The sequence below is a fragment of the Dendropsophus ebraccatus genome, chromosome 6 (genome assembly GCF_027789765.1).
Source record: "Dendropsophus ebraccatus isolate aDenEbr1 chromosome 6, aDenEbr1.pat, whole genome shotgun sequence".
NCBI lineage: Eukaryota > Metazoa > Chordata > Amphibia > Anura > Hylidae > Dendropsophus > Dendropsophus ebraccatus.
Genome location: NC_091459.1, coordinates 71486226 through 71508217, shown reverse-complemented (window position 1 = coordinate 71508217; position 21992 = coordinate 71486226). Strand labels below are relative to the sequence as shown.

At 43.8% G+C, this 21992-nt stretch overlaps 1 protein-coding gene across 2 annotated transcripts in view; it reads left to right on the top strand.

The window, feature by feature from the left end:
• MFN1 (mitofusin 1) overlaps positions 1 to 21992 on the top strand; it is a 32370-nt gene that overhangs the window by 6413 nt on the left and 3965 nt on the right. For both annotated transcript variants that reach the window (XM_069975154.1, XM_069975155.1), the window contains exons 4-15: positions 1191 to 1353; positions 1567 to 1691; positions 2452 to 2560; positions 6816 to 6923; positions 7252 to 7405; positions 7708 to 7775; positions 15354 to 15475; positions 17124 to 17250; positions 18036 to 18140; positions 19462 to 19564; positions 21181 to 21407; positions 21512 to 21664. In XM_069975154.1, coding sequence (XP_069831255.1) covers positions 1191 to 1353; positions 1567 to 1691; positions 2452 to 2560; positions 6816 to 6923; positions 7252 to 7405; positions 7708 to 7775; positions 15354 to 15475; positions 17124 to 17250; positions 18036 to 18140; positions 19462 to 19564; positions 21181 to 21407; positions 21512 to 21664 — 1564 coding nt within the window. The remainder of the gene's footprint in view (positions 1 to 1190; positions 1354 to 1566; positions 1692 to 2451; positions 2561 to 6815; positions 6924 to 7251; positions 7406 to 7707; positions 7776 to 15353; positions 15476 to 17123; positions 17251 to 18035; positions 18141 to 19461; positions 19565 to 21180; positions 21408 to 21511; positions 21665 to 21992) is intronic.

Sequence of the window (21992 nt, the reverse complement as noted above, 5' to 3'; positions counted from 1 at the left end):
CACGCCGCGCACGCGCAGTACGTCAGCGTCTTCTCCCACCGTACTGCGCATGCGCGGCATGCGGAGGACGCGGCGCGCCGCCGACGTGAACGCGGGCCTTTAAAGTGACACTGTCACCCCCTCTGTGCATTCTGACATCTCTAAACAGGTGTAATGGGTAAATTTAGCGTTTTTCATACCTTATTTCATATCATACGTCATGGTGCTTGTTCAAGTAAAAAGTGTCCTTTTATCAACTGGAGATTGTATTAAGTGGGCGTGGCCTCGCGGCATTAGCGCCACTTAGCCCTGCCCACAACGGCACCGTCGGCACCGCCCCCTTGACACCCATTGGTTGGCCGACCTAAAGGGGGTGGGGTCTAGGCCTTTCGGACAGCCTGTTCCAATGGCCTATGAGGGGGCGGGGCCAACTGGTGCGGTGTGGGCGGGGCTTAGTGGTGCTAATGCCGTGAGGCCCCGCCCACTTAACAATCTGCAGTTAAAAAATAAAAGATGACTTTTTACTTGAACAAGCACGATGACGTATGATATGAAATAAGGTATGAAAAACGCTAAATTTACCCTTTACACCTGTGTAGAGATGTCAGAATGCACAAAGGGGGTGACAGTGTCACTTTAAATCTGGCCACATACATCTAAAAGGGGTCATGTACACAAGCTGCTTGCACTGATATGTATAGAGACAGATTCATACTAGAGAGCCATTTGTGTGTCAGCATATTGGAAACACATTGCTTTTCAGAATTATAGAGCATTATACTTCTCTTTTGGCGTCATGTTATTTAGTAGTCATCTGCATAAGGCCCCGTTCACACAGAGCAAGAGGGGCGGAATTGTCCGCCGAGGAATGCCGTTAGCCTCTGTGTCATAATGATACTCTATGGGAGGCGCACGTGCTGCATCTCTCGGCGCTGAAGAATGAGAGACGCTGATCGATGCGACGCTCGAGCCTCCCATAGAGTGTCATTATGACACAGAGGCTAACTGCATTCCTCGGCGGACAATTCCGCCCCCCTTGCTCTGGGTCAATGAGGCCAAAGGCCGGATAATACCTTAAATTGTCATTGGTTGAGTCACTTTCCTTCAAGTGATGGTCAGAAATGATTGTGTGAAAGTAGCAGTATGTTATCATGTGACCCTCTGTGATCATACTATTATATGAACATTTCCTTTCCTTTATCTTCTTGTAGAACAAGCAGTGGGAAAAGCACAGTGATCAACTCCATGCTGTGGGACAAGGTCTTGCCCAGTGGTATAGGCCATACTACCAACTGCTTCCTAAGTGTGGAGGGCACCGAGGGAGACAAAGCTTACTTGATGACAGAAGGATCGGAGGAGAAAAAGAGTGTAAAGGTGATGACCTGCAATGAGAAACCAGAACAGATTAACAGTGTTGTGTTATAATAAGAGCTGACTGTACCTGCTTACACAGTAAGCCACTGCAAAAAAATGTATGTAGTGTGTTCTGTAATATGTCCACAAAAAAAGTGCCTGTATTACACTTATGTGAACCAGCCTTACATATTAGTTCTTGTGCATAGAGCTAACCATCCCTTCTCTGTGCAGACTGTGAATCAGCTGGCTCATGCCCTTCATATGGATAAAGATTTGGAGGCTGGTTGTCTTGTACATGTCTTCTGGCCCAAAGCAAAATGTGCACTACTTAGAGATGACTTGGTTCTTGTAGACAGGTGAGACTTGATGGTAAAATGCATTGTGCAAAGTGTCACTGTATATTTTCTCCCCAACAATGGAACACTGAATACATTTTTTTATTAGCTAGAAAATTTCATAGACCGCAACTGAAATGTTTGACACCAACTGGTGTCAAACAAAAATGTTTGACACCAACTACAAACTTGTAGTCAGCCAAGCCAAAACAATCAAATGTTAAAGACAACATGAGTGACCCTTAACACACAGATGTGTGCAGCACTCAACATAAGTTATTGAGTAATAGCCTGTAGACACTACTGTCTTTTGCTGAAGAATCTGTGACCCCATTTTGGGAAGGGGGGGGGGGGGTTATTGCCAACATCTACAGGTTTTTCTGATCTTCATGGAGCCCTAGTTATAAGAAGATGTGTCTGACGTTTCCTGGCACACTAAACCCCTTTGTTGTCCTCTGTCAGTATTATCTATGACGGATAAAGCTGTTGATGTGGTTGACATTTCAGTCTATGTACATCACATGCACCAATATATAATTCCAAAGTTTTTCTGATGTATTCACCCCATATATATATATATATATATATATATATATATATATATATATATATATATATATATATATATGTGTATGTAATATATATATATATATGTGTATGTAATATAAATATATATATATATATATATTGATATATATTATATATTGATATATATATATATATATATATTGAAGCACTGCAGACTATGTTTTGTAAAATTGTGTGTGCTGTTTTGTTGCAGCCCGGGAACGGATGTGACTACAGAGCTGGACAGCTGGATTGACAAGTTTTGCCTTGATGCTGATGTTTTTGTTCTTGTGGCGAATTCTGAATCTACACTTATGAACACGGTAATGCAGGATTACAAATGTCAGCTCTCTTCTTGTTTTCAGCATTTTTTTAAATGTCATGTGTCTGCAAATCTGAAAGAAAAATGCTGTGCACCTATTGGGGACCATAGCTGCCACTGGTACATGGCGTGCTTCTGCTCTCCCCTCTAACATCAATTCCAAAATCATCTCCTCGTCTTAGGTTTCCAAAGTCTTTTGTTCTGTGGTTTTCCATAAGACGGTTTGAATAGTTTGGAGAAAAAGTGGAAAGGGGGGACATGATTTGAAACCTTTTAAGTGTGACTAAATAAGGTTCAGAAGGGTTTTTAAATAATAAAAAACTAAACACAAGGGACACAGTGAGAGGTTAGTTGGGGGAAAGGTCAGAAGAAACATAAGAAAATATTACTTGACTGAAAGAGTAGATACTTAGAATACTCTTCCAGCAGATGTGGTTGGTAAATACTAGAGGGCAGACTAGATGGAACAATTGGTCTTCTTTTTCTGCTGACAGTCTTCTATGTTTCCATGTTTAAAGCAGGGCTGTGGAGTCGGTAAGCCGCCCCTCCGACTTCGACTCCTGAATTTTATCAGGTCCGACTCCGACTACTGCTACTTCATAAATGGCCAGTCATATACCAGGGGAGTTATTTATCACACTGGCTCAGCAGCTTCTCCCTAATATCCTACATGATCCTGGGGCGACTTCTGAGGGAATAAAGGAATACTGTATATAAAGCAGATTCTCCTCTGTGTGTGCAGTGGATGCAGCCAGTCTCCAGCCTCCATATCCTGAACTACTCACAACTAGACTAGATGGAGCAGGTGGTCTTTTCCTGCTGACAGTCTTCTATATTTCTAACTAAATATTCACCATACTTAAAGAAACACTGATAACAATGTAATATAGATGTCAGCCAGACTGATATACAGGGGGTCACACATAGTGATATAGAGAGGGGTCACACAGTGATATAGAAGGTCACTGTGGGGGCACACACACACACACACACACACCCTGCTGCAGCCATAGCATACACATACACACACAGCCTGCTGCAGCTATATCACACACACACAGCCTGCTGCAGCCACACCACACACACACAGCCTGCTGCAGCCATAGCGTAAACACACAGCCTGCTGCAGCCATAGCGTAAACACACAGCCTGCTGCAGCCATAGCATACACACACAGCCTACTGCAGCCATAGCATACACACACAGCCTGCTGCAGCCATAGTGCATACCACACACACACTGCCTGCTGCAGCCATAGTGCGCGCACACACACACAGCTTGCAGCAGCTATAGCACATACACTCAGCCTGCTGCAGCCATAGTGCACACACACACACACACACACACACCCTGCTGCAGTCATAGCATACACAGCCTACTGCAGCCATAGCACACACACAGCTGCAGCCATAGAACACTGAAGAAAAACACACAATCTTCTCCCAGAGAGAAAACACCACACTGAGGACAGAGGTTACTGCTACACTACTTATGTCTCCTCCTCCTTTATATTACACAGGAAATCTTCATATTACACTGCTGCTCATATACAGTCATCCAGCATCCAGGAAGAGAACAGCACAGATCTCCCCCCACACAATGGACTCTTCCAGCTCACCAAATAGTGACCGACAACTTTTCCATGACCACCCTTATGTAATAGGGACAGTGTCCTATTAGAATGTTGCTCAAAATATACACTCACCGGCCACTTTATTAGGTACACCTGTCCAACTGCACGTTACCACTTAATTTCTAATCAGCCAATCACATGGCAGCAACTCAGTGCATTTAGGCATGTAGACATGGTCAAGACAATCTCCTGCAGTTCAAACCGAGCATCAGTATGGGGAAGAAAGGTGATTTGAGTGCCTTTGAACGTGGCATGGTTGTTAGTGCCAGAAGGGCTGGTCTGAGTATTTCAGAAACTGCTGATCTACTGGGATTTTCACGCACAACCATCTCTAGGGTTTACAGAGAATGGTCCGAAAAAGAAAAAACATCCAGTGAGCGGCAGTTCTGTGGGCGGAAATGCCTTGTTGATGTCAGAGGAGAATGGGCAGACTGGTTCGAGCTGATAGAAAGGCAACAGTGACTCAAATAGCCAACCGTTACAACCAAGGTAGGCAGAAGAGCATCTCTGAACGCACAGTACCTCCAACTTTGAGGCAGATGGGCTACAGCAGCAGAAGACCACACCGGGTGCCACTCCTTTCAGCTAAGAACAGGAAACTGAGGCTACAATTTGCAGAAGCTCATCGAAATTGGACAGTAGAAGATTGGAAAAACGTTGCCTGGTCTGATGAGTCTCGATTTCTGCTGCGACATTCGGATGGTAGGGTCAGAATTTGGCGTCAACAACATGAAAGCATGGATCCATCCTGCCTTGTATCAACGGTCCAGGCTGGTGGTGGTGGTGTCATGGTGTGGGGAATATTTTCTTGGCACTCTTTGGGCCCCTTGATACCAATTGAGCATCATTGCAACGCCACAGCCTACCTGAGTATTGTTGCTGACCATGTCCATCCCTTTATGACCACAATGTACCCAACATCTGATGGCTACTTTCAGCAGGATAATGTGCCATGTCATAAAGCTAGAATCATCTCAGACTGGTTTCTTGAACATGACAATGAGTTCACTGTACTCAAATGGCCTCCACAGTCACCAGATCTCAATCCAATAGAGCATCTTTGGGATGTGGTGGAACGGGAGATTCGCATCATGGATGTGCAGCCGACAGATCTGCGGCAACTGTGTGATGCCATCATGTCAATATGGACCAAAATCTCTGAGGAATGCTTCCAGCACCTTGTTGTATCTATGCCACGAAGAATTGAGGCAGTTCTGAAGGCAAAAGGGGGTCCAACCCGTTACTAGCATGGTGTACCTAATAAAGTGGCCGGTGAGTGTATATTCATGAGCAAAACTTGTGAAATTCATATCAAAATTCAATTCCACATTTTTTTAAAGATTTTTTTTTTTAAGCTAGAGTCTGAGTCGGTACATTTTTTTTTTCGACTCTGACTCCAGCCAAAACTAGCTCTGACTCCGACTCCACGACTCCGACTCCACAGCCCTGGTTTAAAAGAGAAGACCAGCGAAAATTTTTATTACAGTATTGTATTGCCCCCCAAAAGTTATACAAATCAGCAATATAACTTATTATGGGAAATGCACATAAGGTGCTTTTTTCCCTGCACTTACTACTGCATCAAGGCTTCACTTCCTGGATAACATGGTGATGTCACGACCCGACTCCCAGAGCTGTGCGGGCTGTGGCTGCTGGAGAGGATGATGGCAGAGGGATGCTCAGTGTCCCTCCAGTGCCCTGTGTCCCTCAGTGTCTCCCTGCCATCATCCTCTCCAGCAGCCACAGCCCGGGTCGGGTCGCGACATCACCATGTTATCCAGGAAGTGAAGCCTTGATGCAGTAGTAAGTGCATGGGAAAAAAGCACCTTATGTGCATTTCCCATAATAAGTTATATTGCTGATTTGTATAACTTTTGAGGGGCAATACAATACTTTAATAAAAAGTTTCACCGGACTTCTCCTTTAAAGTGTCACTGTCGTGAAATTTATTTATTTTAATTTTTTTTTTTTGCACAAATCAATAGTCCAGGCGATTTTAAGAAACTTTGTCATTGGGTTTATTAGCCGAAAAATTCATTTTTAACATGAAAAAGCAGTTTGAAACTCTCCCCCCTGTCTTCATTGTTCTCCTATGGAGAGAGCTAAATAAAACACCAAAACAGGACAACAAAGAGTTAATCTACAAATACCTCACCCGTTATCTCCTCTGACAGTTAGCACTGACCTCTCTGACCTCTGATTAGTGTTCACCCAGCTCCGTGCCTGTAATCCTCTGTTATCTGCTTTCTGCTGTGGCTAACTCCCTCCTCCCCCCTCCCCTCTCCAACAGACAAGGTACGTCTGATGCAACAAGTCACAATTTCCTGATTTTTTGCAGTGGATGGAAAAGAGGAAGGAGGGGGGGACCTGGGAAAAGGCTTTTTAAATTCAGATAATGGCATATGGCTAATAAACCCAATTACAAAGTTTCTTAAAATCGTCTGGGCTATTGATTTCTGCAAAAAAAAAATTGACAGTGACTCTTTAAGTCTGCAGATACATTGCCATTACTATGTGTTAACAGAATGCACAACAAAGCAAAACAAAACTCTAATGCTTGCTTGATGTCCTGAAGGGAATATCTACCGTATGTAAAACAGTGTACTTTTCTTTACTGTTTTAGGAGAAACATTTCTTCCATAAGGTCAATGAAAGGCTTTCTAAGCCTAATATTTTTATCTTAAATAATCGCTGGGATGCATCAGCCTCTGAACCAGAGTACATGGAGGATGTAAGTTGCTGTTTGTAATGTAATGTCAGTTGTACAGCATTTGATAACCAGAGTCTTTTATGAATCATAGTGATATTACTCATATGGCCTGTTCACACTATCCTGTTAAAAGACCCTTTTTTTCTTTAATATAAGATTTAGGATACCTTTAAAACAGGATGCATCCATACCTTTCTGTTTTAATCTTGTTGCCAGTTGCGAGGAACATTGATAATTTCTGTATATTCTCCTAATGATGTGCAATTTTTTTTCTTGTATCGAGTTGTCTGCAGTTGTATTGAATTAGCATGTCTCTACTGACATTATGTTCTGGTATCCACATGAGCAGGTGCGTAAACAACACACAGAGCGTTGCCAGTCTTTTTTGGTGGATGAACTGAAAGTGGTTGATCGGTCAGAGGCACAAAATCGCATATTTTTTGTTTCTGCCAAAGAAGTTCTAAGCGCCAGGATGCACAAGGCACAGGGGATGCCTGAGGCTGGTAGGTGGAGCTGTACTTCCTGATTCAGTGGCTGACTCTGTATGGAGGTCTTACTGTTTCATACTAGTCTTTTCTATCACTGATTACTTATAATTAATTCTTAAGGAAAATCCCACTGGCTTTGGTTGTATCTGATTTATAAAGCACATGCGCCTCTTTATAAATCAGACACTTCAGTGGCTGCCCATGTGCTGCTAGCTCCAAGCAGACACAGATTTCATTTCAATTTTTTTTATAATTCATAAAATCCCTTTACAAAACCATAGTATTTTCATAATAATTTCTGTTCTTTATTTCTCTAGGTGGCGCTCTTGCTGAGGGATTTCAGACAAGGTTCTTGGAGTTCCAGAGGTTTGAAAAACTGTTTGAGGTACTGTGTTGTTCCTTGCTGTTAGGCCCATTCGCTTTTCTTGTTAATAGGTTATATAGTGAATCTAGACACTGTAAAGCAGGGGTCTCAAACTCAAGTTACCCGGGGGCCGCTGGAGGTAGAGTCTGGGTGAGGCTGGGCCGCATCAGGGTTTCCACAAGAAAAGCTCTTACAAAAACATTCCAATGTCATCAAATGGTTTCTCTCCCCCCTGCTTTTCTCCGCTGTTTCTCCCCCCCCCATCCCCATGTTTCCCCCCCCTGCTTCTCCCTATCCCCATGTTCCCCCCCCCCCCCCCCCCCCCCCCCCCGAACCCCCCCCCCCCCCCCCGGTTTCTCCCCCCCCCCCCCCCACCCCCGCTTCTCTCCACGGTTTCTCCCCCATCCCCATGCTTCTCTCCCGTTTCTCCCCCATCCCCATGTTTCCCCCCCCCTTCCTCCTCACCTCCTCCGAGATAGTGGCTGCTGCTGTCCGCCTCACCTACTGGCCGCCCGTAGGGCCCAGACGTGCTCCTCCAATCAGCGGAGACCGGGAGCGTGGTGCGCTGTGGCTGGCCATAGCGCACGCGTTGATTGGATGTGTACATCACGGCCTGCCGTAGCGCACCACACTCCCGGTCTCCACTGATTGGATAGGAGGAGCACCTCCGGGCGCTACAGTAGGTGAGGCGGGCAGCAGCGGGGCGATCTGCCAGCCAGATGCGGACATCAAAAGAGCCGCATCTGGCTCGTAAGAGCGGGGCAGACGACATCCGTACTCCAGGGACAGTGCACACCACAGCAGCACATTACTCAGGGGCCCACTGGGCCCCGAAAGTGAAGTGCTGCCGTGTGCTGCAAATGAATAATGTGGGCGGCATGGGCCCCCCCGGAGCCTCGGCCCGCGTGGCCGCCCAAAACGCCCACATTATAATCCGCCACTGTCAGTGACACAGGGCCGCACTTACAGTAAAGTTACCATTAAGGTGGGGGCCGCAAACTAGTGTCCCGAGGGCCGCAGTTGGGCCGCGAGTTTGAGATCCCTGCTGTAAAGCATTTCATGTAGTACAGTTGATGTTTCCATTCACCTTTAGCCACGTTCATTAAAGTTAGGTTTTTTCTTATTTAGGGTCGTCACTATATTTTGAAGGGGTAGTGCGGCGCTAAGAAATTATTCACAAAATAACACACATTACAAAGTTATACAACTTTGTAATGTATGTGTATGGCCCCCTTCTCTGTGTTTCCCGACCCCCGCCTGTGGACCCGGAAGTGTAGTGCATTATACATACCTGATTCGTATCGACCCCCGTCCGCCGTCTTCTGACAGTGATATACTCTTCGGGAGGCCGGCCAATCGCTCCTGCCGTCCCTCATGCTGGCCACCCTCTGCCGCGTCATAACTGTGTTTAGCTGTGATAGGCTGAGCATAACTGTGCTCAGCCAATCGCGGCTGAGCAGCTGATGACGTGTGCCGCGTCATCAGCTGCTCAGCCGCGATTGGCTGAGCATAACTGTGCTGAGCCAATCACGGCTGAGCATACTTATGAAGCGGCAGAGGGGGGCCAGCATGAGGGACGGCAGGAGCGATTGGCCGGCCTCCCGAAGATGACGTCTTTGTCGGTCGACACAGATCAGGTATGTATAATGCACTACACTTCCGGGTCCACGGGCGAGGGTTGGGGAACACGGGGAAGGGGGCCATTCACATACATAACATACATTACAATGTTGTATAACTTTGTAATGTGTGTTATTTTGTGAATAATTTCCTAACGCCGCACTACCCCTTTAAATATGTGAAATGTCTGAATAACACTAGAGACCATGCTTTTATTTCTTCACATCCATCTTAAATTCTTAACCTTGGCTCCTGGTAACTACGCAGGATGGCGAAGCCGCAGCAGCATGTCACTTCCTCTACCCAGCCACTCACACTTGATTGGCAGCCTGACTGCTGGGAACATAATACAAAAAACAGTGGTCAGGCCGCCAATCAAGCATGAGTGGCTGGGCGGAGGCAACATCATTTCTTGCCACTATAGCACCTATAAGTTACTTGGGCCGGTTCACACTCCATCAGGAAGGTAATTAGTTCCTTTTAAATTGCCTAACTTGTGCCAAAAGTTATGGAGCCTTCTCACAATAGTCAATAAGAGGGGTGGACTTGCAGAGACGCTTGTGTTTTTTTTTTTTTTTTTATATACATCTAATTGTAAACAATTGTTGGAAAATTGTTTGCATTAGTTTGACTTCCCTGCATCTGTGCACCTCTACAGCACTCATTAGAAATACATCCATTTTCACATAAAGAAAAGGAAATGTCTGGTTACTTTCTGGATTACTACAACTCTTTGATGTTATTTTCTAGAATGTGCAATACCTGTACTTACAATGAAGCCAAGTATGAACCTGTGTCGTCTTGCTCTGTGTTTCCTGCTGTGCTGTTACTAACCTCTCTCCTGTTTAAGTCCCTCCTCTATATCAATGCATTTCTAATCTAGCTCTAGCAGTGTCTGCTAATGTCTTAACCTGTTGTTCATCATTGCTGACCTCTAGATTCACTTCTTTGGGGGACAATAACCCATTTTCTCTTCTTTTTTTAGTTTCTTCTTTTTTTAGTTTATTTATGTTTTTATGTAATACATGTTTTTTTACGTTTTACTACTTTTACATTACATGGATGTCTTGTGTTCATGTTCTCTGTGTTAATGTGATAGCTGATTGTGTGTGTTTATACAGTATGTGTGTGGATATAATGTGGATATAGATAGATTTTGTGTTGGGTACTAAGATTCTGCTTGGTCCAATGTAAGGTGTTAGCTAGCATTCTCCTTGATGAAGACTGGGTTATCTCCTGGCATATCAGTAGTGCCATTAAACTAGGGAAAGGGTTACCACCACAGTGTAGGGCTTGTTATTTTCCTGATCCTACCCCAGCAGAATTTATCTGCATGTAAATGCAGGACTCTGCTCACATGCTGATACTTCTTTGTGGGACTGTCAAACTTAACTGAACGCCCATGTGTGTGCCTAACCCAAGAGATGACGGCAGTCAGAAAGTGCTGCTGAGGTTTGTATATCACTGTGCATTTGACAAAGTTTTGACCACACCATCCTGCTAACACCAGCTTATGTTGTTGACCATACTGCTATGGTAACAGAGAAAACCAAGTTTTAATCTCTAAACAATTAAAATGTTGTTTTCTGTCATACTAGCAGTGTGATCAGCAACAATGATATGGTTACACATGATTCCATAAGATCTTTTTAGCTGTGTTAAAAGTTTGGTGTCAGAACTTCAGATCAGATTCTCTTTAGGCTGGGTTCACACTACGTGAGACACCGTCCATTTTGTGACCCCCGACAGTACTACAGTACCCCCCCCCCCCCCCGCTTCTCTCCCCGGTTTCTCCCCCCCCCCCCCCCCCCCACCCCCGCTTCTCTCCACGGTTTCTCCCCCATCCCCATGCTTCTCTCCCGTTTCTCCCCCATCCCCATGTTTCCCCCCCCCTTCCTCCTCACCTCCTCCGAGATAGTGGCTGCTGCTGTCCGCCTCACCTACTGGCCGCCCGTAGGGCCCAGACGTGCTCCTCCAATCAGCGGAGACCGGGAGCGTGGTGCGCTGTGGCTGGCCATAGCGCACGCGTTGATTGGATGTGTACATCACGGCCTGCCGTAGCGCACCACACTCCCGGTCTCCACTGATTGGATAGGAGGAGCACCTCCGGGCGCTACAGTAGGTGAGGCGGGCAGCAGCGGGGCGATCTGCCAGCCAGATGCGGACATCAAAAGAGCCGCATCTGGCTCGTAAGAGCGGGGCAGACGACATCCGTACTCCAGGGACAGTGCACACCACAGCAGCACATTACTCAGGGGCCCACTGGGCCCCGAAAGTGAAGTGCTGCCGTGTGCTGCAAATGAATAATGTGGGCGGCATGGGCCCCCCCGGAGCCTCGGCCCGCGTGGCCGCCCAAAACGCCCACATTATAATCCGCCACTGTCAGTGACACAGGGCCGCACTTACAGTAAAGTTACCATTAAGGTGGGGGCCGCAAACTAGTGTCCCGAGGGCCGCAGTTGGGCCGCGAGTTTGAGATCCCTGCTGTAAAGCATTTCATGTAGTACAGTTGATGTTTCCATTCACCTTTAGCCACGTTCATTAAAGTTAGGTTTTTTCTTATTTAGGGTCGTCACTATATTTTGAAGGGGTAGTGCGGCGCTAAGAAATTATTCACAAAATAACACACATTACAAAGTTATACAACTTTGTAATGTATGTGTATGGCCCCCTTCTCTGTGTTTCCCGACCCCCGCCTGTGGACCCGGAAGTGTAGTGCATTATACATACCTGATTCGTATCGACCCCCGTCCGCCGTCTTCTGACAGTGATATACTCTTCGGGAGGCCGGCCAATCGCTCCTGCCGTCCCTCATGCTGGCCACCCTCTGCCGCGTCATAACTGTGTTTAGCTGTGATAGGCTGAGCATAACTGTGCTCAGCCAATCGCGGCTGAGCAGCTGATGACGTGTGCCGCGTCATCAGCTGCTCAGCCGCGATTGGCTGAGCATAACTGTGCTGAGCCAATCACGGCTGAGCATACTTATGAAGCGGCAGAGGGGGGCCAGCATGAGGGACGGCAGGAGCGATTGGCCGGCCTCCCGAAGATGACGTCTTTGTCGGTCGACACAGATCAGGTATGTATAATGCACTACACTTCCGGGTCCACGGGCGAGGGTTGGGGAACACGGGGAAGGGGGCCATTCACATACATAACATACATTACAATGTTGTATAACTTTGTAATGTGTGTTATTTTGTGAATAATTTCCTAACGCCGCACTACCCCTTTAAATATGTGAAATGTCTGAATAACACTAGAGACCATGCTTTTATTTCTTCACATCCATCTTAAATTCTTAACCTTGGCTCCTGGTAACTACGCAGGATGGCGAAGCCGCAGCAGCATGTCACTTCCTCTACCCAGCCACTCACACTTGATTGGCAGCCTGACTGCTGGGAACATAATACAAAAAACAGTGGTCAGGCCGCCAATCAAGCATGAGTGGCTGGGCGGAGGCAACATCATTTCTTGCCACTATAGCACCTATAAGTTACTTGGGCCGGTTCACACTCCATCAGGAAGGTAATTAGTTCCTTTTAAATTGCCTAACTTGTGCCAAAAGTTATGGAGCCTTCTCACAATAGTCAATAAGAGGGGTGGACTTGCAGAGACGCTTGTGTTTTTTTTTTTTTTTTATATACATCTAATTGTAAACAATTGTTGGAAAATTGTTTGCATTAGTTTGACTTCCCTGCATCTGTGCACCTCTACAGCACTCATTAGAAATACATCCATTTTCACATAAAGAAAAGGAAATGTCTGGTTACTTTCTGGATTACTACAACTCTTTGATGTTATTTTCTAGAATGTGCAATACCTGTACTTACAATGAAGCCAAGTATGAACCTGTGTCGTCTTGCTCTGTGTTTCCTGCTGTGCTGTTACTAACCTCTCTCCTGTTTAAGTCCCTCCTCTATATCAATGCATTTCTAATCTAGCTCTAGCAGTGTCTGCTAATGTCTTAACCTGTTGTTCATCATTGCTGACCTCTAGATTCACTTCTTTGGGGGACAATAACCCATTTTCTCTTCTTTTTTTAGTTTCTTCTTTTTTTAGTTTATTTATGTTTTTATGTAATACATGTTTTTTACGTTTTACTACTTTTACATTACATGGATGTCTTGTGTTCATGTTCTCTGTGTTAATGTGATAGCTGATTGTGTGTGTTTATACAGTATGTGTGTGGATATAATGTGGATATAGATAGATTTTGTGTTGGGTACTAAGATTCTGCTTGGTCCAATGTAAGGTGTTAGCTAGCATTCTCCTTGATGAAGACTGGGTTATCTCCTGGCATATCAGTAGTGCCATTAAACTAGGGAAAGGGTTACCACCACAGTGTAGGGCTTGTTATTTTCCTGATCCTACCCCAGCAGAATTTATCTGCATGTAAATGCAGGACTCTGCTCACATGCTGATACTTCTTTGTGGGACTGTCAAACTTAACTGAACGCCCATGTGTGTGCCTAACCCAAGAGATGACGGCAGTCAGAAAGTGCTGCTGAGGTTTGTATATCACTGTGCATTTGACAAAGTTTTGACCACACCATCCTGCTAACACCAGCTTATGTTGTTGACCATACTGCTATGGTAACAGAGAAAACCAAGTTTTAATCTCTAAACAATTAAAATGTTGTTTTCTGTCATACTAGCAGTGTGATCAGCAACAATGATATGGTTACACATGATTCCATAAGATCTTTTTAGCTGTGTTAAAAGTTTGGTGTCAGAACTTCAGATCAGATTCTCTTTAGGCTGGGTTCACACTACGTGAGACACCGTCCATTTTGTGACCCCCGACAGTACTGCCAAACCGGCTGGATGTACTTCATTTGTGCTGAATTGGGATGCGGGTGCATCTGTGTGTGCCCGCATCCCAATTCACCCTAGCACCCTAACATTTCCTCTGACTGCAGTGCAACATAACTTTTTTATTTAACGGGTTATCCAGGTAAAATCTTTTTCTTTCAAATCATCTGGTGTCAGAAAGTTATATAGATTTGTAATTTAAATCTCCAGTCTTCCCATAGCTACTTTATGTCATGCAGGAAATGTTTTATTTTCAGTCTGACACAGTGCTCTCTGCTGGCATCTCTGGCCAAGACAGGAACTGTCCAGAGCAGGAGAGGTTTTTAATAGAAGTAAATTACCAATCTATATAACTTTCTGACACCAGTTGATTTTAAAGAAAAAGATTATTGCTGGACATGCAAAGTAGCAACAACGGCCGTGATTAATAGAAAAGTTACGTTGTGTGAAAGTAGTCTTAAACTGGAGATCTAAAATAGACACCATCTGTGAGCGTATTTAAGTCCAGGAAAGAATGAGTGTGTTGTCAGCATCTGTACAGTATATGTGGACTAATACAGGTAGACAACACAAAGCATGATTAATTAAGGACAGAAATGTAGATGAAAGTGTTTATTTTGAGGGTGTTACCTATGGCCTTGTACATGGGCATGCATTTTGAATGGGTATGTTGAGTGTGTGAGATCAGAAAGCTATAGCAGTTAGGGACACTTAGTGATTTACCTCTTTACCACCAGAGTAGGGGACTAGTGAGCAGAGTTGTTGCAGGGTCCTTGGGGTCCAGGGTAGGCAGTCAGAAAAGTGTGTAGTATAAATGAAGGTGTTTTCAGTGCATTTCCGGTATGATGGAGACTACTATAATGGTGGTGCATTATGACGATAACGTGTTTCATTCATTGTGCATTCCTTATGGTCATCTCTCTCTCGTTGTATTTTATGTTCTACTAATACACATTACTGTGCTATGCAGGGTGTAGAGGGAGGCGTAAGCCTGCTGTTTTATCATACGTCATGTTTTTGTTTGATTATTCCATCTCTTTGGGTTGAGTTTTCTTTGAGCAGCAGCGAGTCCTTTCCTCGGGCACTGCTTGGTGCCATCTGCCTTTTGTTATTCCTGACTTGCTTTGGATGGGATCACAGTAATGTGTTGTGACTTGGGCCCCACAGGAATGTATCTCGCAGTCAGCAGTGAAAACAAAGTTTGAGCAGCACACTATCAGAGCTAAACAAATTACAGATACTGTGAAAGCTATAATGGATGCCATTAACGTGGAGGCTGCTGATAAAAGGTAGGCACAGCTGTTCTTCCTTTCTCTATATCATTCTGGGGGGTGTTGTGTACCAAACAAGGAATAATCTTCAAGGGGTTGTTCCCTGGTCCTGCTGCAGAAGCCGTCAGCTGCAATCAAATTAAATTGGTTAAGGGATACGTTTAAAGTGACTCTGTACCCACAATCTGACCCTCCCAAACCACTTGTTCCTTCGGATAGCTGCTTTTAATCCAAGATCTGTCCTGCGGTCCGTTCAGCAGGTGATGCAGTTATTGTCCTAGAAAACAACTTTTAACTTGCAGCCCGTGCCAAATGGGAGTATCTGTGCCCTAACTTTGCACCACCCCTCCGTCCTTCCTCCCCACCCTCTTCATCATTAGGAATGCCACTGGAACATTTCCTCCATGCTGAACATTGCACAGGTGCCTTAACGATCCAGCCCATGTGCCGTGGTAACACAGGGGGTGAATAATAGGCAATCTGCCTGGAGCATTTCTAATGATAAAGAGGGTGGGGAGGAGGGACAGAGAGGTTGTGCCAGCCTAATGCATACACAATCTAGGCCACGCCCATTGGGCACTGGACTGCCAGTTTAAAAGTTGTTTTTTAGGACAATAACTGCATCACCTGCTGAACAGACTCCAGGACAGATCTTTGATTAAAAGCAGCTATCCGAAGGGACAAGCGGTTTGGGGGGTTAGATTGTGGGTACAGAGTCACTTTAAAGAGTCCTTCTAAAGGGTCCTCTCTTCTGGTGTGCCTGTTTTAGTTAATACTTTTCCCAGGTAAATAACAATTCTGAGACATTTTTCTAGTGGTGTGCTGTGCGGTTTCTGTGTTGTTCTTAGAAATGTATGACTAAATAGCCAACTGGGTGTGACCAGATGGAGAGTGTCTACCTACAATGTATTAGATTATGTAGTGAAATCTAACAGTGCCAGTGCAGGGACATAACCCAAATGTTTGGTTGTACATTTGTAGTAAAAACAACATATGAATGGCATTGTGAGAGGTGCTGCAGAATTGTTGTGTCATGGGGAATACAAGTATTTTCTAAGAGAGGTCAGGCAAGGCCATGGGTTCTTTTTAATGATTATAAATAAAAAAAAATATATAGCACTTAGGCCAAAGTAATTGTAGTGTTACCAGTACATGAAATGAAATGGTGTGCATAGAAGAACCTGGGTATTCTGGTAGTAAGCTCTGCAGCAGTACTTGTCAAGCAGCAGCTGCAAAAGCAAATAAGACTTAAAGTGAATCTGTCCCCTGGAAATTCGGTACCAAGGTGCTGACAGTGTTGTATGGTTCTTGGGGCAACAATACACAATACCACCTTTCATTTAGCAGTCCATAGCTACAAACAGCCAAAACATTGTTTTATACTGCAGTGTAGTATCAAAGTGATGCTCCATATTCTAAAGCATGCTAGGCCACGCCTCTTTGACTCTTTAATTTATATTAAAACAGGCCTGTCTAAAGACAAATGCCACTGAGAATTATACATCATTTATAATGGTTAATATTGATATTTAATAAGAATTCTCCATCAATGTTAGTTTATTCCTTTTTTAATAATAGTGTAGACTGTATTTGTTGCACTGATTACTTTTTCTACACCTTATTAGTACAGCTACATATTGACATTGGGGGGTGTTGGCATTTTCAGGGTGAATGCAATAGAAAACCGAGAATACCAGGTGGACAGGCTAGAGTTTATACAGAGTCAGATGGAAATTCTTGCTGAAGATGTCCGAAAAAGAATCTTGCATATCACTGAGGTGGTGAACACACAGGTGAGCCTGAGATTGTGAACTATTGTCCCTACAGTTGTTTGTACAATGGTACTATAAATGATCTAGCCATAATAGGCTCATTTATAGTGTAGTATGGCATTACAAGACGAGGACAAACAAAGAATGCTTTATATCTTGTGAGAAGAAAGCTGCTTAAGGGCCCTATTAACACTTCGTGTAATAAAGACCAAGATCAGTTGATAAAACGATCATTGTCATTTATTCCAGCCTAAAAATCATCAACCACTGGGCACGCATTGTTACGTGGATTACTGGCGTGTGGCTGATGACTGTGTGGAATAAAAAATAAACTTTATACGTACCTCTGCGGTGTTGTGCTTATTTTTGCCCGCTGCCTGCAGCCACCACTGGAACTTCAGAGGCGGTCTCTGAAGTGATAGGCTGCTCAGCCTATCATTGGCCGTGGTGGTGGCCTGTCTTAGCCAGTGATTGGCTGAGAGGCCTGTCACTTTAGAAACCGGCTCCGAAATTTCAGTTGTGGCTGCAGGCAGTGGGCAGAAGTAAGAGGGATATCAGGAGCTTGGAGAGCCATGTATAACATTATTTTAAACTGGGGCAAGGGATGCACGGACATTGCTAACGATATATATATATATATATATATATATATATATATATATAAACTTTATGCACCATAAACTCGCCTAGATTTTCTATTGACAATAGGTGTTCATGGATGGTAAAATACATAACGTCCATATCTACCGCCTATCCTAGCAGCTTCTATTGTAATGAAGACATGGATGTTGTTTTTATATTGACAGGTTTCAGATGCCATGATGGATGAGATCTGCCATCTATCCCAACTAGTGGACAAATTTAATGGAGACTTCCACCCTTTACCACAGTTTTTAAAACATTATAAAAACGTAAGCTACCGTATGATTTCAGCTCTTGTTGCAATAGCTAAATACATGGATGCATGATTTATATGGTGGTATACTGGAGGTATATGCACAGTAATCTGTTGACTTGGCACATAGGCCTTATTTATCAAAGCTGTAACCAATAACCCTGCAGCTTTAATTTTACCAAAGCAGTTTTAGAAATTAAACCTTTGCTGTGGTCTGTTGCTATGGGCAACACAAACTGATAATTAACCTGAAAACATTATTTTATAGTGAGCTCTGATTGGTTGGTGTAGTAGACAACGAAAATATCCTTATCGACATGTCAGTTCCTTAGATGGAGTTCTGATTTGTGTTGGAAATTTCTTTGTGGAAATTACTGTATATGAACAGAATCGCTGAAATCCTATCAAAATCAATGGGAGGCTTCTATCAGTTGTAATTCACACTAAGGCCATGTTCAGACATGGCAAAACAGCGGCTGTTCCATGACACGTCCATGTCACAGATTGGCCGCTGTCTGTGATGTTCAACACGGCCGATACTGCAGTATTGACTGGGTGAACATCACTTTACTTGAATTGGAATGCGGGCACATTAGGGTGTGCCTGCACTCCAATTAGCCGTAGCACACAATGTAATGTTCACTGAATAGCTGCCACACAAAATATTGTTGTGTACACAGATCAGTAAGAGCCGTATGTCCTCCTGTTCTGACCATCATGTGGCAGATAGCTGTAGCGGTCCCACGTCAGCTGTGCAGTGTGTGTCAAAGAGCCATATTCCCCCTTTACCTGGGGCTAACATAGCAGTTACAGAATCATTTACTAATAAAAATACCTTAAAAGCACATTTGACTTTATGGGGATACAATAAATAATATGTAAAGTAAAACCAAAGTAATAAAAAACTTAAAAAGAGACAATCAGCCTAACCCATAGCTTCTGGCCCTACTGTACTTTCCAATATGGAAACGGCTGTGACGCTAAGGAAACACAATTTTTTTAAAAGGTCTTTTTGTGCTATAAAAAACTGTTACGTGTCAGAATAAAGCGCTATGTATCAGAGAGATAGCAAATATGCAAAATGATGTCAATAACCAAATGAGAAAAAACATTTCAAACCTGCATGTGCTGAAAGCCAAAAATCTCTCTGATGAGGAGGGGTGAAACTGGCCCGGTCTACAAGTCATGGAGATACGACAAAGATGATGTAGACGGCACCGCAGGGATTGTCTGGAATTAAAAGTAAAATGCTATTTGCTGCACAGAAAAGAATATTTTAGATTGATTTTCCACCTTAAAGCTCGTACTACTTCTTCTCCTTGCTCTTGAAACCGTAGGAGCTGAATGCACACATAGAGAAGGGAATGGGGAGGAAGCTGGCGGACCGCTGTTCTGCTGCCGTGAACTCTTCTATATTTAAAGCACAAGAGGACATTATAGGTAACCTCCAGCTTTCATGTTCTTCACCTGCTGATAAGTGACATTGTCTCTAGATTGTAGGAAAGCAGCATTTTATTTTTCCTGTATCGCTGCTATAACTAAACACACTTCCTACAATAGGTATAGCTTAAATGTCATGGCTAGCTTTTACGACCACGTGGTGTTCAAATCCAAAATACTGTGCAGATTAGTTTCATAAAGTGCATATACCATTGGGTAAATTGCTTTTTTGACATAAACAGACCGACGCAGGGATGCCAGTTCCCGAGCACCAGGGGCAGGCCTTACGGCTCCCAGTGTGACGATCTCCCCTCCCCTCTGTGATGCGGCTCCATTGATTCTAATGAGGTGTCGGCAGGCCCGCCCCCAGTGCTCCATGCCCGGCTGGTGCTCAGGAACCAGGCAGTGATTCAAGAAAAGGACCCCCACTGCTGCACCAGTCTGTTTATGTAAAAAAACAATAAAGCAATGTACCTAGTGCTACATTCTCTTTAATGTATCTTTTGTTTTTTTCAATTTAAATTCATAAGCTGCCTCTAGTGGTGGCTGCAGGTAGCCATGAATTTATCATTTAACTATGCACTTTGGGGATTCTGAGCTCTGTATCACAAAATCAGCTCTAATTGTTATAAAGATATGTTATGCCATGAATCTTTAGAGAATTCTACACCTATTTAGATTAATGGAAAAAATGTTGTTAAAGGGGGAACATATACACTTTAATGTGCTGCGATGTTGGAAATGCTTTACCAGGGTCTTCCATGAGTCACATTTTGCTTTGTACGCTTTTTCAAATCTACTATACAATACAGTATCTGACAAAATGGCTTTACACAACTTGACTATATTACAGTGCGTGTGGATGTAGCCTGAATCTATAGAGACCATATTTTGGAGTGTGGTTGAAGGGCTTAGTCAAGTGCTTCTCCTGGGTCTGTCTAATGACCTTAATTAAAACTTTTGACAGGTCTCTAAAAGGTTTTTATTTTTTGGGGGGTGGGGGGGTTCGGCGGCTGGGGTTGTATTTTTAAAATGACATAGGGGTCTTCTGATCTGTCATATACCGCATATCCACATCCACTCTGGGACCCACAACTACCTCCTATGAGGTGTTGAGGATTTTAGAAGCAGCCGAGCAGGCTGTTTTTATGCCATTTCCTCAGGTCCTATATAGGTGCTATAACTCTATACTAGTATTATAGAAGAGAGTTATAGAATCAGTGTAGGGATCTTATGGCGTTCCAAAATGATTCATGAAGATTTGACAGGAAAAAATAGCGATGCATGCAGTGATATTCCACCAGTGTGTGTGCGCACAATGCCTTAAAATGCAGTCACTACTTGCCTACCTGAGGGATTGTAAAGTTGTTCTGTGTGCATTGTATGGATACAAAGGCTGTACATGACCTTTGAAGATCTTGAGGCCTGTACCTTGAGAGCACTTCGTAAGCCAAGTGACTGCTCATAACTTGACATATACTTTATATTACTAATTTCCTTATATTTTTCTTAACCTGAAGCTCTAGATAATTCTGGTTCTACAGGAAATATAACATTTCCCCATGATGTAGCATTGCAGGATTCATTACTTAAAATATTTAATTTCATGTTTTCAGACAACCTAAAACCTTTGCTGCCACCTGCTGTCCAAAGTGAATATAACACCTGCCCACCTTGCAAGAAATTTGATCTCAGCTATAACCTAAACTGTGAGAAGCTGTGCTGTGATTTCCAAGAAGACATAGAATTTCGCTTTTCTCTTGGTTGGACGTCGCTTGTTAATCGGTATTTAGGGGCCAAAAATGCTCGTATGTTGCTAGGATTTACAGAACCAGTTTTTCAGGTATGCACAGTTTACTTTTGTTTTACATATGTTTGGTAATGAAATGGTGATATACCCATGAAATGAAGCCATTCCCTGTAGTTTATTTATTTTTCTAATTCCAGATACCACGCCCCGTGACCACTCCCACCACATCCTGTAACCCTGCCCAAACACCTGATGCTTTATCACAAGAGGAGCTAATGGTTACAGTCATGTCTGGATTGGCATCACTGACATCAAGAGGTTCTATGGGTGTCCTAATCATCGGAGGAGTGGTAAGTGAGTAACACATTGATTGCACATGATGTTAAAGTGTTACATTCGTAAAAAAAAAATAAAAAAAACAAAAAAAAAACCCACTTCTGACGTGATGAGTTTTGCACAGTCAAAGTTTGGATGCTGAGACCCCTACCGATCTCTAGAATGAGCAGGGAGAATCGTTCGGCCCTCCTCTTTCCTTGCTGCATGGGACAGCTTCTATAGGAAGTATTTAAAGCTCATGTCCTGCAGCAAGCAGAGAGAATCACTTAATGGGCACTTCTTCATGCTCATTTTAGAGACTATTGGAAATCTTTGCACCCAGACTATGACCATTCAGACCTG